The sequence below is a fragment of the Glycine max genome, chromosome 20 (assembly GCF_000004515.6).
Source record: "Glycine max cultivar Williams 82 chromosome 20, Glycine_max_v4.0, whole genome shotgun sequence".
NCBI lineage: Eukaryota > Viridiplantae > Streptophyta > Magnoliopsida > Fabales > Fabaceae > Glycine > Glycine max.
In genome coordinates, this window is record NC_038256.2 from 34,349,380 (window position 1) to 34,367,108 (window position 17,729).

At 29.6% G+C, this 17,729-nt stretch overlaps 2 protein-coding genes and 1 long non-coding RNA gene across 3 annotated transcripts; 2 read left to right on the forward strand and 1 right to left on the reverse strand.

Moving 5' to 3' along the window:
- The first annotated feature begins 1,165 nt into the window (after positions 1-1,165).
- LOC100305369 (NBS-LRR disease resistance protein) lies at positions 1,166-2,973 on the forward strand. Its single transcript, NM_001251215.1, has 2 exons — positions 1,166-1,525; positions 1,672-2,973. The coding sequence occupies exons 1-2, from the start codon at positions 1,166-1,168 to the stop codon at positions 2,971-2,973; spliced, it is 1,662 nt and encodes a 553-aa protein (NP_001238144.1).
- A 382-nt stretch (positions 2,974-3,355) lies between these two features.
- On the reverse strand, positions 3,356-5,047 carry LOC100306558 (high-mobility group box protein). Its single transcript, NM_001249790.2, has 8 exons — positions 4,921-5,047; positions 4,634-4,716; positions 4,509-4,554; positions 4,286-4,399; positions 4,150-4,207; positions 4,017-4,061; positions 3,831-3,920; positions 3,356-3,753 (listed from the first exon to the last, which is right to left on the reverse strand). Exons 1-8 carry the CDS (start codon positions 5,016-5,018, stop codon positions 3,658-3,660), a joined length of 630 nt encoding a protein of 209 aa, NP_001236719.1. The 5' UTR covers positions 5,019-5,047; the 3' UTR covers positions 3,356-3,657.
- A 5,288-nt stretch (positions 5,048-10,335) lies between these two features.
- On the forward strand, positions 10,336-15,341 carry LOC102664670 (uncharacterized). Its single transcript, XR_420316.4, has 2 exons — positions 10,336-10,700; positions 14,851-15,341. It is a non-coding gene; the product is annotated as an uncharacterized lncRNA (long non-coding RNA).
- Positions 15,342-17,729: the final 2,388 nt, after the last annotated feature.

Consider the following 17,729-nt stretch of genomic DNA (forward strand, 5'->3'; position numbering starts at 1 on the left):
AAGTCGTAGGATAATTTATTACTTTTGAATTCAAAATCATAAATTATTGTATGATTTTTGTTTTTTTTTTAATTTTTTTTAAATATGACTTTAAAGTTGTAATTTTTTATACTTTTGATAGAATTTACAACTTTAAAGTCGTATATATTTTTTAAAAAAATTACTAATTTTTATTTTTATTTAATATTTTTTATTATTTTGGTATATAATTTTATTTAACATTTTTATATTATTTTAATTAATAAATTTTCAGTAAATAAAACATTAATAAAATGAAGTTGTTGCTATATGTACAAGTTTAAAAACGAATTCGTTGAATTGTATTATATTTAGAAAAAAAATTCTTAACATATTAAATAAAAAAATACAAAAAAAAAGTAAATAAAATAAAATAATATATAAAAATAAAAATATTAATTTATTACTTCTATAAAAAATATATATAATAAAAATTTATGACTTTGAAGTTGCATTTAAAAAAAATTAAGAAGTGGTAAAAAAAATTTACGATTTGAATAAAAAAGAAAAAATTATAAAATAATTTATGACTTTAAATTTAAAAATTGTAAAATATTATACAATTTATTTTTTTTGGGTATTTATTTAAAATTTATCCCATTTAATAATTTAGAAAAAATAAAATTACCCCTAGGACAATGATCTCAGCCGATACATAGATTGAAGTTGAAGGTGAATTATAATAAAGGACAACGACGGTGGAAAGAATTTGAATCTAGTGCGCTCCAAAGTTCAAATGCACCAAGGAACCTCGTGATCCATCAAACGGTCACAAATTTCCATGTGAACTCCTTTAAGTTGATCCAAGGCTTGCTGGTAAAATCCCCTTTCATTTCATTCACAAAGCTTTTTTCTTCTCTGACTATAAATAAGAGACTGCTCTGCTCATTCCTCCATGCAGATCTCCAACTAAACTTCAATTATAATTCTCAGACACCACTTGCTCATCATTATACCTTCCTGTCTACGTGAAATAATAATAATACATTAAACCAAACCAATGTCGGACTGGTACTTTTTCTACCCTTTTCCTTTTTCTCCCTAAATTCTTTTCAAAATTTTCTTTTGCTTTGCTTGCCCAAATTCCTCTTGCCAGATCCCAACTTCACAGCAAACCGTGAATCTGATCAAGACCCACCTTCCAAAAATGCAACTTGGGAAATGGGTTGTAGACCTTGTTCTCATATTTTCACTTCTCAGTCAATTCTCAGAAACTGTGGCAGAGACATCATCCTATTCAACACCACAGCCACAGCCTCCAATCTGTTCAGAAGAAGACAGAGCTTCTCTTCTCAGCTTCAAAGCAAGCATTTCACAGGACACAACAGAGACACTGTCCACGTGGACTGGCAGAGATTGCTGCGATGGTGGGTGGGAAGGAGTTGAGTGCAATCCATCCACAGGGCGTGTAAACGTGTTGCAGATTCAGAGGCCAGGGAGAGATGCTGATGCAACTTACATGAAGGGTACTCTTTCTCCTTCTCTGGGCAACTTACATTTCTTGGAGGTAATGGTCATAAGTGGTATGAAGCATATCACGGACCTATTCCTAATAGTTTCTCAAACTTAACCCACCTTACCCAACTAATTCTGGAAGACAATTCCCTTGGAGGGTGCATTCCTCCAAGTTTAGGTCGTTTGCCTTTGCTTCAGAGCCTTTCATTGAGTGGGAACCATCTGAAAGGACAGATCCCACCAACACTTGGGGGTTTGAGGAACCTTGCCCAACTTAATTTAGCAAGGAATTCTCTGACAGGTCCTATCCCTCTTAGTTTCAAAACCCTTATTAATTTGCAATACCTTGATCTCAGCCACAATTTGTTATCATCTCCCATCCCGGATTTTGTTGGGGACTTCAAAAATTTGACGTATTTAGACCTATCCTCTAACCTTCTAACCGGAAAAATTCCAGTTTCCTTGTTCAGCCTCGTCAATCTTTTAGACTTGTCATTGAGCTATAACAAGTTCGCAGGGAACATTCCAGATCAGGTTGGAAATCTGAAATCCCTGACAAGTCTTCAACTCAGTGGCAATCTGCTCACAGGGCATATTCCACTGTCCATATCAAGATTACAGAACCTTTGGTACCTCAATATATCGAGAAATTGTCTTTCAGATCCCTTACCAGCAATCCCTACCAAGGGCATCCCTTCCCTTTTGTCCATAGACCTGTCTTATAATAATCTCAGCCTTGGAATTTTACCTGATTGGATCAGAAGCAAGCAGCTTAAAGATGTCCATCTAGCTGGGTGCAAATTGAAGGGAGATCTTCCACACTTCACAAGACCTGACTCTCTCAGCTCTATTGACCTATCAGATAACTATCTGGTGGATGGTATTTCAAATTTCTTCACAAACATGTCCAGCTTGCAAAAGGTCAAGCTCTCAAACAACCAGCTGAGGTTTGACATTTCTGAAATCAAATTACCAACAGAACTGTCTTCCATAGATTTGCATGCTAATCTGCTGGTGGGTTCACTATCAACAATCATAAATGACAGGACAAGCAGCTCTTTGGAGGTTATAGACGTGTCAAACAATTTTATTTCAGGTCACATTCCAGAATTTGTGGAAGGCTCAAGCTTGAAGGTGTTAAACTTGGGGAGCAACAACATATCAGGTTCAATCCCAATTTCTATCTCGAACTTGATAAATCTTGAGAGACTGGACATTTCAAGAAATCACATATTGGGAACCATCCCTTCAAGTCTAGGTCAGTTGTTGAAACTACTATGGCTTGATGTATCCATAAACGGATTAACAGGGCAAATACCAAGTAGCTTGTCACAGATAACTGGTCTTAAGCATGCAAACTTCAGGGCAAACAGGCTGTGTGGTGAAATACCACAAAGTAGACCATTCAACATTTTTCGACCAGTTGCTTACATCCACAACTTGTGCTTATGTGGCAAACCTTTACAACCATGCAAGAAACAATGGAGTATGGGTCAGTGAGATGCTGACTCTATCATAGTAATATGCTCATGCCTTGTGACCATTGTTACATGAGCAAAATAGAATAGGGCACTACCACATCTGAATATTTCTTTTCAAGGTCGACAAGTTCAATTTTATAATTCAATATTGTTTTTAATAAAAATATGCACTCATTTTATAACGTGCGTAGATTCTATATTAGAATAGTCACAACGGCTTGAATTGTGTGGGCACACTAAAAAAATGTCACTGCAAAACCCAGGCACATGTGGACCTTGCTTTTAAAGGTTGACCACAATGCTGAAGTACACCCTGCCCTTAAAGAATCTTATCCAAGAAAAGCGTGGCGTGAATCAAGCCAACAAAGCTAAGCAACTCCTATTCAATGCAACGCACATGTCAATCCAATGAATATCGCTGTAGCCATCAGACTATTTACCAATTGCCTCAAAGGCTCAAACATATGCAAGCAATAATCAATCCTAAAAGAGACCAACAAGCCTCTTGTAGAAAACAATGTGACTACCATTCACGAACATCACAAGAGAGCATTACAAAAAATGAAAAGATATTGCGCATGGATTTCAACAGTTTTTAACTCCAACTAAAACATGTTCCAAAATTTACAACCCTAGTCGTTAAGTAATTATGTGGCCCTTAGAATAATAGCTATCAAGTTCAAGGAGTGCCATAATGCAACCATTAGTCCTCGTCAGTTAGCTCCTCTTCAACTTCTATTGCAACTTCTTTTGCAGCAGCTTCCTTATCAGAAGTTTCCTTATCAGACACAGTTTGATCCTAAACCAAAAGCAACACCTTTAGAACGAGAATCAACATCATATAAAGCACATTTAGAATAGAGATCATAAGCATACTTCTTCATCTTGACCAGCTTCATAGCTTTCCATAGCCTTCTCGTACTCTTCCTTAAGCTCAGCAACTTTGTCAAGATATGGCTTCTTCTCCTGAAGAATCAACACACATCATGACAGTTTTATCAAGACCACACAAGCAATCAATCAAGGAAACACTTGAACAAAAACACCACAATTTTAACTTACTTCATCAGTCATAGACCTCCACTTTTCACCAGCCTCTTTACCAACCTACAATTCCCCCAACAAGTAAGCCAAACACCCATTCATTTTATGAAAACCAAAAAGGACAAAAACATACTTCACAATTTTTGCTTACCCTTTTAACATCCTTAGAATCAGGATTAGCTTCTTTGAAAGATTTTCTAAAATCATCCCTGCAACAGATTATTACCTCAATCAGACAGACACTCAAGCAAAACCACAGCATCACTAACAAGCAAAATAATCCTTACAAGAAGACAAAGAAAGCTGTGGGAGGACGCTTAGGCATGTTAGGATCCTTGACTTTCTTCCCCTTCCCAACTTTAGCTTTTTTTGCCATAGGCTCTTTAGATTTGGGCTTCTTCCTACACATTTAAAAAATAGATTAAAAAAATCAAGTCAATAAGAGCAAATCCAAACGTTTATGAACACAGATAGAGAAAATCAGGTAGAAGCAGGTGGAAAAAAACACACCTCTCCGGCTTCTTAGCTTCAGCAGCCTGTTCCACAACTTGAGCGTCTGAAAAACCGAACGAAATCAAAATCAAAAAGAAGTACAACAAGGAAAGTAAGGAAATGGAAGAATCGATTACACAAACCTAGGTTCATTTTAATTTTAGCTTCAAGGCTGCAACTGTGCATGTCGATGAGTGCAACCGGCACATTCTTCTTGCAATCGTCGCTGCAAAGAAAACAAACGCAAAACGCACATCAGCAAAACACAAATAAAAAAAGCTGAAGTGAAAGACGCTTCTCAATGTCAGCGAGTCGTAAATGAAAGGCATAAACAGCATAGCGCAATCAATCGGAAATATAAAACCTAATAATAGCAACGCGCATGAATTGAAAGAAATCGATTAAATTAAAGTAAAAGAGAGTAACGAACCAACGAGCAAAAGCACTGCCATCTTTGGCGCGAACGAGAACGGAAGCAGCGCGAGAATCGACGGCGTCAACTCTCTTCCTCGACTGAGATGATGCCATTTGTTATCGTCTTGTGTCCTAGTGAGAATGGCAAGGGTTCCAAATTCTAATATATAATATATAATACGAAATGAAAGGAGGGAAAATCGAATAGCCATGTTTTTCGTTTTAGCGCCAATAACCGCGCCTTTTCCCTTTCCGTTTCCATTTTTCCATTCACGCTCGCGCCGATCCATCTTATCAATTTTTTTGGTCAAGGTCAAGCTAAGTTTAAGTTAAATTGGGTCCATTCATCTTTCTTTTTTCTAAGTACCCCTCGTTGCATTGGGCCTCACTTCTAATTCCATTTTCTTGGACTCCTACTATTTACACCCTCATTTTCCTTACCTACACATTGCTTTTTCTAAGTACACCCCCTACCCCTCTCTACCTCTCGATCATCCATTATACTTTTTTTCTTAAATAAATACACCCATTTTATTTTCCAGAAATGTATTTCCAAAATTACATATACCTTTTTCAAAAATATATCTGTGAAACTATGATTTATAGTTCTAGAGATATACTTTTGGAATAAGTATATATTTTAATCAAATATCACTTAAGAATTAAGATGGCTAATAAAAAAATGATAAACATTTATATTATACTCATGTTTATTAGTCTTATTTTTATTATATCATTATTGTTCTTTACATTCTATTTAAAATTTTATTTTCATTTTATCTTTATTATTCTTTAGACTATCTATTTTAAACTATCTTCATCATATATTCATTATATAATATTGTGTTTTCATCACTATTATATAATATTTTGTGTGTTTCCTTCATGTGACACTGCATTTCAAGGTACAATCATCACTAACTTCATATATTATACACCTTAATTACAAAGCAGAGCTTTTGATGATGGTTTATTTCTTTTAAGTGTGTTTATTCATTTTCTAATTCAGGTTTACATCAACGATTCAGTGTCACATGAAGTTAGTCATGAACGTATCTTGAAACGCATTGTCACATGAAGGAAAATGCAAAATATCGTATAATAATGATGAAAATACAACATTATATAATGAATATTTGGTGAAGATAGATTAAAATTATGGTTTAAAGAATAATAAAAATAAAATAAAAAAATATTTTAGATATGATTTAAATAACACTAATGATAGAATGAAAATAAAACTAACAAACATGAGTGTAAGATAAGTGTTTATTATCTTTTTTTAATTTCTCATCAACCATCTTAATTTTTAATTGATATTTTATTTAAAAATATATATACTTATTCTAGAAGTATATCTCTAGAACTATAAATTATAATTTTGGAGATACATTTATGGAATAGGCTTATGTAATTTCGGAAATACATTTTCAAAAAGTAAAAGAAGTGTTAATTGAAAATAACATATTTTCTCTTATTAATTGAAAATTAAAAATAAAATCCATAAAATACATTATCAAACCCGTAAAATTTTATCATTTTTAATAAAGTGGCTCACACATTTGTGAAGGTGAAGCCACAAAAATCCTTAAACTAAAATGCTCGTGTTACTTAAAAATATTATTTTTTCTAATATAAGAAAAAAATATTTTTATCTTGATCTTAAATATAGATAAATTTTAACTAATTTTAATTCATTTAATTATTTTTAATGATTCTCTTTTATTCTTAATATTAAATTTCAAAAAATAATAATTTAAGACAAATACTTATTTTTTATATGAGAATAATATACTTTAAATACTAGTACTAATTATTTTTTTACATTTGAGACAAAAATACATTAACATGTCATCAAAACATAATGACTTAATTAGTGCTTCAACATGTTTTTGTCCAAAGTTAATGTATTTTCATTTTAAGTTCGATGAGTTTATTTTATTAATTTTAATCTCCATAAATATTTTTGTTTATTTTTAATTGTTGTAAGTTTATTTTTTTCGATTTTAAATCATTTAAGGTTTTAATTTTGTTATTTGTAGTTTTCGTAAGTTTACATTTAAAGAGATTAAAATTAAAAAAATATATAAATAATAAAAATAAACAAAATATCTTACAAAAACTCAAATTAAAAAAATACAAACTTACAAACATTAAAAATAAAATAATTATAACTCATATAATCAAAACATATTTAACCCTTTTCTATGTACGATTTTATTATAAGGTTGGTGTGGAAAGTAAAAATGAGGTTAGGCAAATCAGCTTAAATCATCAGTTTAATCAAAACAATTATATTAAAAGTTAGACTGATTTTGGCATAACTATTAATGTTAAAGTTGTCACTTTTTTTATTTGACATATTTTTACTAATTTCATATCAGCTATTTTTCTCATACGTCCCTGTAGATTGCCAGCACTTATGGAAAATGTGGAAACATGTTTTTTTAAATCATGTTTTTTTCTTCCAATCATCTAAAGGATTCCCCACCATCTTCCCTTCAAAGATTCAATCATATAGATGGCTTCTCAAAACCATGCACTCCAACATGTCAAGGTTCTGTGCAGTGACCCCTGCAAATCCCTCGAAAAGCAATGATTCCATGTGAACTAGTTCGTAAAATGAGTATCTTGAGAAGAGAAAATAAAAGACGCCAGCTTTGGCCAAGAAAGACAAAGAAAACAAAGTATAGCAGAAGAAGAGAAGGGTAAGTAGTAAAACAGAAATAAAACTAGCATTCCCATTTGATACATAGAACATCAAAAGCATGAGAAGGAATTAATAAATGGATCTAGACAGAAATTACAGAAAATGGAGAAACAAGTGAAGTGACCCTCTAGCTAGCTAGTAACTAATCTTCTACTAGTACCGTTGTGGTGCAAGATAAATAGTGGCTATGTTGGGCAAAATAAAGAAGCGAAAATTGCCGTCGTCAAAGTTGAGGGAGTAACTAAAAGGGTCATAGTTGAAGGTGGTGTTGTTATTGGAGCGAGCCTTGATTTGCCTCTTCATATATGCTCTGACCCTCCAAAACAAACTCATCAACCTTCTCTTAGCATGCAGAACCACCAAGCGTGGCTCAAATTCAAAATCGCAACACATGATTATGAATAGAAAAAGAGATGATGAAAGCAAAGTGTAAATGCTGCAGGAGTTATATATATCACAAAAGAATAGTGTAAAAAGAGGGATTATTTATGGGTCGTAGGGGAAGTTTGAACTGTAGCTTTTTCCTAGGAATTGATGTGAGACGTGGTAGGAAACCAGAGCCAGCATACTATGTTTGAATTAATGGGTCATATGTGAGAAGCATATCACTTGGCTATTAATAAATAAATAATTATAAATTAAGAATTAAATTAAATAAGAGATAATTATTATAAGAGTTAATATTCATTAACATAAAATAAGGTCTTTTTATAACAAAAAAATATTTTTTTCTAATCCTTAACTATTATAAACGTAAAGATATAGAAGAAAGTAAAGTTTTATTTTTTCTCTTCTTTTAAAAAATCAAATATATCTGGAAAAAATTTCACTATTATTTACGAAAATTATATATTTTAACATCTTATTAATTTCTTATAATGGTTAATCTTTAAAAAAAAAACTCTTAAAATTTACGTAATATAATAGAGTTGTTTTGGTCTCTCTCTAGTGTCTAGTGTCTAGTCTAATGTATTGTATTGTCGCTGGCTTTGAGGTCAGGTCAGGTCATACCGCGCGGTCGTTTTGTTTTGAAAAGGAGGGTCATTAGTCTTAACCGGGCAAACCATGGTATTGATACCTACGCTATGAACCAGGAGTCTTTTGCACACACTTTTTCTATTCGGAAATATTAACTTTATATAAATAACACTTTTCAAGTATTCTTTTCATAAAAAAATTATGCATAAGGCTTAACTTTATTATTTTTCCAAAACTGTTACATTTGAAAGGCCAAAATATGTTTTCAAATTTTAGTCTTTTTGATTTGCTTGAATCTTTCTTAGTTTTCAATTTTTCATAATGTGTAAAAATTGAGTAAGTCCTGTTACTAAAACACTTCTTATAAAATTTATTGACTAAATTGCACAGTATAAAAATTTAAGAAATAAAAACAAGATTCATTAAAAGTATAGAAACTAAAATCATATTTTATCCCAATTTGAATACTTGATTATAGCATAATGTACATACAATTGAATTATGTACTTAAAAAAGTATACTTATACAAAATTTAGCTTGTTTTAAACTTATGTATCATGTTTTTTTATCAGTCAAAATTATAAATAGTGTTAAGAAATTTGTAATGATTTATGTATTCTTTTTAATCAATTAAATTAGACTGATACTTATATATCATATTATATTATAAATCATCCTGGCTTTTAAATAATGAAGATATTTACTTGTTTGGTTCTTTTTACCTTTCATATTAAAAAAAATTACGTTAAAAAATTTTAATGTTATTTTTTAACTTTTTATTCTTGTTTTTCTGTTTCCCAGAAAAAAAAATAGTGATAGTGTTTTCCAACAAGAAATTTGTAATAATTTATGTATTCTTTTTAATCAATTAAATTAAACTTCTTTCATACTTATATATCATATTATATATGTATTGCTGTTTAGTATATTCAATTTATTATCATTGTATATTATTCGTGAAAGAGTAATAGTGTCCATGTCTTCCATATACAAAAAAGGTGTATCATTTTTTTATGCATGAAATAGGGTATATCTTCCACCGTGAGAGGCCTAAAATTACGCTGACAAAGAGAGAATGTTGATATCATTTTCTAAAATATTTGATTGGAAGGAAGTATTCTTGACTTTTGATGGATGGATGATTGGGTATATAATGATTACAACAAGTGCATCATAATGTATTTCACAGTCTGTTTCCATCGGAAGGCAAGGGGTGAAACTGGAGGAGGGCTAAAAATAATGGTGAAAAAGAGTAAAAATATAGTATAAAGAGGCTTCAAAGTTCAATCGATTAGGTAAGTTTAAAAATATTTAAAATTAATATATAGAGAGAGAAATTTAAACTAGGAAAATGATCATTTAATAAAAAAAATTAAAAGCTTAAGTTTTTTTTAATATAATACGTTTTAGTTTGATATATAAAACCAACGTGCAAATAAATTTAGGAAATGAATTGACATAAAAATTCAATAATTGAAGCTTATGTTCGGTAGAGACAATTTAAAAGATGGAAAAAAAATTAAAAGTGTAAGAAATGAAAAAGGATGAAAAAAATGAAAAATTAGATTGTTTGATCGAGATGAAAGATAATATGAAAGAGATGAAAAAATTAAATTAAAATAATTAGATGAATAAAAAAATAATGATGATTCAACGTATGTTCATTTTATTCCACCAAGAAAGCATACTTTGTTAAGTAGCTGAGATGAATTTTTTTCTTTTTACAAATTAAATATACCTTGAGCAGAGGTCCTTGGAAAGTAAATTCAAAAGTCACTAAGCTTATGTTTGGATGGAAAAATTAAATCAGGTTATTTCAATTGAGATATTAAAATGTCTTCTATATTAGGATTGGATATTTTAAAAGTAATTGAAATGTTATTATTTTTGTAAAGTTGACAAAATTTCAAATTCTTAGCAAAAATAAAAGAATTAAAACTCCTCATTCAGTACAAAACACTATACGCTCACTCTCACCCCCTATAGCTCTCTTTCTCCCTCTCAGCACACTGGCGTCACAAGCTATCACTTGTTCTACAATCACGACCACCTCCATCGATAAGTAGGCTTTTCTTTTTGTTCATCACAATTTTTTCTTCTTCTCACTGGTAGGTTTCTCTCTCTCTCTCTCTCATCTCTGTTTATTTCATTTCTCAAGTTTATGTTTCTTTGATTTTGATTTCATTTTTGTAGCTATAAGGTTCACTTGATTTTATTGATTTATGTTTCATTTTCTATTTCATTTATTTTGTTTCAATGATTTTGAAATGTTGGTGGGTGTGGAATTGGATGGGTTTGGAGTTCATATAGGTTGTGAGCACCATATGTTTGTGAATATGCATCAAAGATAAATAAAGATATAATCGATAGATTGTGTTTAATTTAAATCACTTTGGCTTGCTTTCACGTGTGTTTAACTGTTTATCATTGTATTGTATGCTTCTTTGAAATTCGTATTTCATTTCTACTGTTGTTTGAATATGAAAGCCCAGGTGAGTTGTGTTACTTGTCTTTGTTTGGCACCTTTAGCTATGTCCTCTACTATTTCTTATTATATTGGAGCTTAAACCAACATGTGGGTTGGTAAGGGTGTTAACTGTTTTGTATTTTTGTGCCTTATTTACTTTAGTTGATCAAGCTCATCAGGAGAATTGCATACCTCTAATTTGTACTTGTATTTGTGTGCCTTATCTACATAAATTAGATTTCATAAATCCAATTAAAATTTCATCACATTTTTCATTGATCCTTTGAACTCATGACGATAACAAACATTATAACTAATGAAAAAAGTAACAAATACTATAAAGCATGAACAACATCAACCAATGATAATATCAAGTCTACAAAACAAGTGAAATGCTGAACTTGATGCCTACAAATCATTAGTTGCGAGTAGTATGAATGTAAGTAACATGAAATCTGAGGAAGTTTGAGTTCATCCATTCAAGTTGATCAATTAGCTGGTCAATGGTCAGTATTTTGTATTTGTGTGCCTTATTTACATTAGTAGCACTTTGAAGTAGCTCTATGGTTGTCATGGCTGATATTGTGCTACTATTATGGTTTAGTGATCCATTAAAACTTGAATCACTGTGTAAGTTTATATCATATAAAGTGAGTGTTCAAAAATATGTTATCATTGGATATGTTATGGATATGGCTCTAGTGATCTTTAATGGTCGAGAAAGTATACGTGGTTCATTTGTTCAACGTGTAAGGACTTATTGAGTCAAAAGAAGTTGTTTCCTATGTGATCTTGACTATGTATGTGCATATGTGTTGCAAACTGTATTCATAATAGATCCTTCTTTGATCTCAGCTTTGCTAATAGTTTAATTTCCTTTGTTTAGACCTTAGACTCACATTATGGCTCTATACTGGCAAGAGAAACCATGTTTTGGCTAGTTTTTTTGGCTGCAGAAAATTCTATTTTAAGAGTGAAATCATAAAATCGATAAGGAAATAAGACATTAGTTCCAAAAACGATCTCAACTAAAAACTCTAGTTTTTCACTTGTCCTTCAATTCACTCTACTTTGTGGAATAAAAACTTGTCTTCTAACCTATTTTTCCTTCCCTTCATCTCAACTAAAAAGAAAAAAGATATTCCTCTTTCTCAGTTTCTTTGTATTTTTTCTGTCTCTCACCCTATAAATGGTCAAGGACAAATGGACTAAACTTCAATATTGGGTACTAAAAACTAGAATTGCTAGGCCTGCATGTAATCATTGGTAGGACTCAACTTTAAATGATTGTTGGCATCGCAACTACAATGGCCCAATATTACCTTCATGGGCTTCTGATAGCACCAAATGTGATTCGTCCTCTCATTAATAAGAAATTTATAACTGTTGACTCCCTTGATTCCTATATTATGAACTTACTATTAGTTGGGGACTTGGGGTAATAGAAACTATAAAAAAAAAAAATATAAGAATACCATCCAATTTTCATATAATTTAATGTATAGGTGTTGCCACTTATCAGATCCTATAAATGAGTAAGCACTATATAAATCAACTTGAGTTTTTTATGCTCAAGTTTATGAAAAGTTCAAACTCAGGTTGAGTTATGGATGATAGATTAGACTAAAATTTCAATTTCAGTTTATACTTGCTTGATGATTTTGGCCTTCCTAGGGTGAATGTCCACCGAGAAATTCTTCAGGATACCAAAATCAGATAAGGGATTAGACCTAACTCCCTTAGAAGAGTTACTAGGGAGTTGAACATTAGAGGATATAGAGTTGGTCACTAATGCTAAGCTGAGACATTGATTCTCAAATATGATTTTTGTATGCTATACTTAAATTACGTAGTACCCTGTGTTTTGATCCCTGGCTTTTGTACCAAAAAAGAAAAACCATATTCCTATAATTGGGTCCCTCACCCCGAGTCCATGAGAGCAAAAGACCTTCATGTGGTGCAGATGCATGCAGAGAACTTCGTACTTAATGGTTAAGAAAAACTTTTAGGCAAAAGAAATTAAATTAATCAATAGATAATTATAATAAAAGAAAACACTTTATAATAGCTACTGATTAATTAAATCATTAGTTACTTCACGGGTCTCATAGCAATTCTACAAGATTAAAAAATCAATATTACTAATAATATAAGAAAAAGCCAAACATGAATCCTCAAATGATGAAATCACATAGTAGTATAAATAAATATGCAGTAAGCATTGCTGCGGGCTTATGAATTTGCCTTTGCAGTCACTTCAGCTTGATCCCGACAAAAATCACACTTTTTTCCCTCATTTACTCTCAAAGATGTACACTGTGCCCCATGATAATTGATAATTGATAATGTTATATGTCCCAACTCCCAACTAATCAGTTGAGTCATCTTAATTTTTATAGTAATAGTCCTAGTCCTATGTAAGGATGAAAGATGTTTCCATAGAGAAGTAGCTTTCATGTTCCAATGAAAAGAAAGTAAATTGTATTCATTTCTAAGTCACATTATGTTGCACCCAATGCCAGTTAAATTAGATTAGTTGTGGAATCCAAAACACCACACTGGAACTTAATAAAAGAAAGAAGCACAAATGAATAATATATATATATATATATATATATATATATATATATATATATATATATAAAATTCATTAACCCTTCAAGCATTTTTCATTGTTTTTATTTATTTACGTAGTTAGTTCATAAAAAGGTAAATCATGTATCAATTTAATTTCTGAAAAATGTTCGTAATCTAAATTATTCATTAATTTTATGGAATAGTTATTCTTATTTGTTAAGAAGTTTCTTTTGTAATTGTGTTCGATCTCCAAAAGTACGTGACATACTTATTCACATGCAATGCTGGTATTGGATGTGTATTTTGTAAGATATTTGTTTTCAATCTCAAAACAGTATTTGCTCAAATTATCTAATATCATTATCATGCAGTTTGGATTAAGAATAAATAGATTCTAGCATAGTTGACACTGCAATTACTTCAAGAAAATGTAAAAGAGAAGAATATAAGAAGATAATCTTATTAGTTGCTGCTTGTGCTGTTCATATAGTCATTGGTGTAGTGACATGGTATCATAATAGTTATTTTGTTAAGGAACTAATCCGTAATTGGGAGCTAGAATGTCGCAGCTTCCTTAATCATCTTTATAGAAGGACAGAGAAAGATTGCATTGAACAACTGAGGCTTAGTAAAAGTGTATTTTTTAACCTTTGTAGAATTCTACAATAAAAGGGAGGATTAGTAAGAACAAGAAATGTTCCAACAACTGAAGCAATAACAATGTTTTTACATATCCTTGCTCACAACCTAAAGTACAGGGTAGTGCAATTTAGTTATCATAGATCTAAAGAAACCATAAGTAGGCAATTCAATGATGTCTTGAGAGTGATAATGAAAGTGAGCAAAGACTATTTGAATTTTCAACCCTGCACTTTAGAAGGTGCGGAAGCAAACAACTGGAGATGGTTTCAGGTAAGTTTATCAATTGTAGGAGAGATTAGTTAATTATAAAATTTTCTTAGAATATAAAAAAATTGTCTTGTTTGTAGAGATGTATTAGAGCACTTGATGAGATTCATATTCCGATTACAGATCCTCCTTATGAGAGACCTAGATATGGGTGGGAAGGGTCTGTAGGAGATTCTCGAGTATTAGGAGATGCATTATGTCGTCAAAATAAACTTGAAATTCCAACTAGTATTAATTCTTGGAGATAATTTTTTTCTTTTTTTTTGTCTAGTTTAAGCCTATGATTTTTATATTAAACATTGTAGGTAAGTACTTTCTTGTGGATGCGGGATATACCAATGGTCCGGGATTTTTAGCACCATATCGAGGGATTAGATATCATCTCAATGAATGGATTGGAAACACCCCTCAAAGTTACAAGGAGTTATTTAATCTTTGCAAGTGCTCGAAATGCAATAGAAAGGTCATGTGGGATCTTGAAAAAAAAATGAAGTACATTAAGAACTCCTTTATTTTTTGATATAAAGACACAAATAAGAATTATCAATGCTTGTTTTGTGTTACATAATTTCATAAGAGACGAACAACAAACTGATCAACTTTTAGAAGTTGAAGAATTAAAATTCTTATTTGTTGTTGATGAAGAGTTAGTCCATCAATCAAGGGAAGAAGAAAATAATGTCATTGATGATATCATAACTATTAAGGCTACTGAGAACTGGACAATTACAAGATACATTAGCTATGAATATGTTTTCTAACTATCAAGTTAAAAGAAACTTTGCTTAGAGATAGTTCTATTTTAAATGTAATTTGTTATTGCAGAGAAACTTTGATCAGGTAAGATAATTTAACTTTATTCATCGATATTCTCTAAAAACATATGAAACCAATTACTTAAACATTGAATAGAAAAAAAATTGAATCCGATATGATGTAATATAGGTATGATTAAAAATAATTAATCAATTAAACTTGATAATTAATTAATAAACATGTATGTCTACTCATTACGGCCATGCTTGCTTAAGAAGAAAACAAGTGAAAGAAATCCAAAATAGCATAGTATTATATGTAAATTCAGCTCAAAATATTCATATACAAACATGCATTTTTTTTTGTGAGAATATAACATGCATTGTACTGTGTAAAAAATATGTTATAATTTATATTAAATAAACAATAAATTTATATAAATACATGCACTGTTTTTATTTCTTGTTACAATATACATGTATTGTGAAATTGTATAAAATGATTTTAAATTTTTTTACAAATAAAAATACTGGTAATTGATATTAAAATATGATTTATAAGATTGGAATTTTAAATGAAAAATAACTTTAAATATATTTTTCGACACTTAACTTTAAATATTATTAGTTAATATATTCACTATAAAATAATATTTTGTATGACGGTATATTGAAAAATTATAAATAAATATATTAAAATTTAATTTATTAAATTTTTTTATTAGAAAAAAAAATTTATTGTTTACCCACTAACAACATAAATAAAATGCATTCTAAATCTCCATTAATTACATAAATATATCTCAATGATATTTTTCATATCTAAATTGTTGAATATTTTAAGTAGTAGATGAAAATGTAATATTTTCATGTATTGAAGGCAATAATTTTCAATATAGATTTTTTTTTTATATTTCATAAAATATCTCTATGAGCATAATTAAGAAACTAATTCTTTGAGTTAGGAATGATGTTGCATTAAAAAAAAAAAGAATGATGGTCAAATAAAGCTATTTTTAAAATATAAGTTCTTGAATTCGTAACATTGAAAGGGAAGTTTGAATAAAGTCTTAATTCATTTGCATTAATTATATACCACTGGGAAAATAATTTGATGGCGACAATAAATATAACATTTTTTTTTATTTTAATAACATTATTCAAACACATGTATTTTTCACCATTTAATCTTTTTACACTTTTTATGCGGAAAGTAATTTGTATATAAATTTATTAAATGAATTAATATGATTAATTGTATTGATAATATTTTTAAATACATTAAATAAATACAGCTCAACATTATCCGAACATAAGAATATTAATAATCAAATTAAGATAATATCTTATTGTATCATTTTCTAAGGAAGTAATATAAAAAAAATACTAATTAAAGATAAACAATTATGTGATAAAAAAAAGTATAAAGAGAGAATATATGGAATTGATAGAAAGAAAAAATAAATATGTGTATATATTTTTCATATAGATAGAAAGTGTGTTACAAAATTACCATATATTTTAGAAAACCATTAACATTTTTAATTGATTTGATTTAATTCTTATTGAACTTTTTTCAATATTCTATGTATACATTTATTTTTTATATTTTTATTTTAAATTTATAAATATAACTTTAATTATTTTAAATAAATTTGGAAAAAATAAAATACTATTAAAAAGAAAATTTACTTAATAAATTTTTTTTTGAGATATACTTAATAAATCATGATTGACTTGGAATTTGAGATATTCTTATCCACAATTGAAATTAAGATAATTTTATATTAATATTTGCAGGTGAAGAAATTTGTGATTGATCAGTCACAAAAATAATTAATTACCAACAACTGATTAACATGGGGCTATTGATTAATTTGAGAAAGGAAATTTGTGCCTCGACTAAGCTTTTGGCTCGTAATAAAGATCTTTCTATCAATCTTGAACTAAAGTTTTGACTAAATTACCGGCCGCACTCTTAGTGAATTGCGATAAAAAGATGAGATAAACAACTGAAAAAAACTAATAAATAAAAGACAGATAAAGTTGTAAATCTATAATAGTAGATAAATTAAGGAGATATTATGTTTGGTAATCGTTTTTTACATTTCCTTAATTAAAATTGTCTATTAATTTAAATATTAAGAATTTACTAAAATTGTCAACTTAAACTGTACAGTTTTTTAATTTTAAAAAACTGTGAATTTGTTAACTATTTTTTAACTTTAGCAATCTACCAATTTGTTAACTTTAAAAAATATTCCAATTTATTACTGTTTATTTTTTAAATTGTAAAATCCTACCAATTTGTTAGTTAAACCAACGTAAACTAAACTATTGTTATTTAAAAAGTATTTTTTTAATTTAAAAATTCAAACTATCCCACTATTCTCGTCTTAGCTTTTTTTTTTTTATATAAAAGAAATCAC

What these genes read in the sequence shown, in the direction of transcription:
- LOC100305369 (NM_001251215.1), top strand. Translation starts at nt 1,166, where the DNA reads ATGCAACTTGGGAAATGGGTTGTAGACCTTGTTCTCATATTTTCACTT. An exon ending in GCAACTTACATTTCTTGGAG is followed by an intron (nt 1,526 to 1,671) that starts GTAATGGTCATA and finishes CCTTTGCTTCAG; the next exon opens with AGCCTTTCATTGAGTGGGAA.
- LOC100306558 (NM_001249790.2), bottom strand. Translation starts at nt 5,018, where the DNA reads ATGGCATCATCTCAGTCGAGGAAGAGAGTTGACGCCGTCGATTCTCGC. An exon ending in ACAGCTTTCTTTGTCTTCTT is followed by an intron (nt 4,208 to 4,285) that starts GTAAGGATTATT and finishes AATCTGTTGCAG; the next exon opens with GGATGATTTTAGAAAATCTT. An exon ending in AAGCTGGTCAAGATGAAGAA is followed by an intron (nt 3,754 to 3,830) that starts GTATGCTTATGA and finishes CTTTTGGTTTAG; the next exon opens with GATCAAACTGTGTCTGATAA.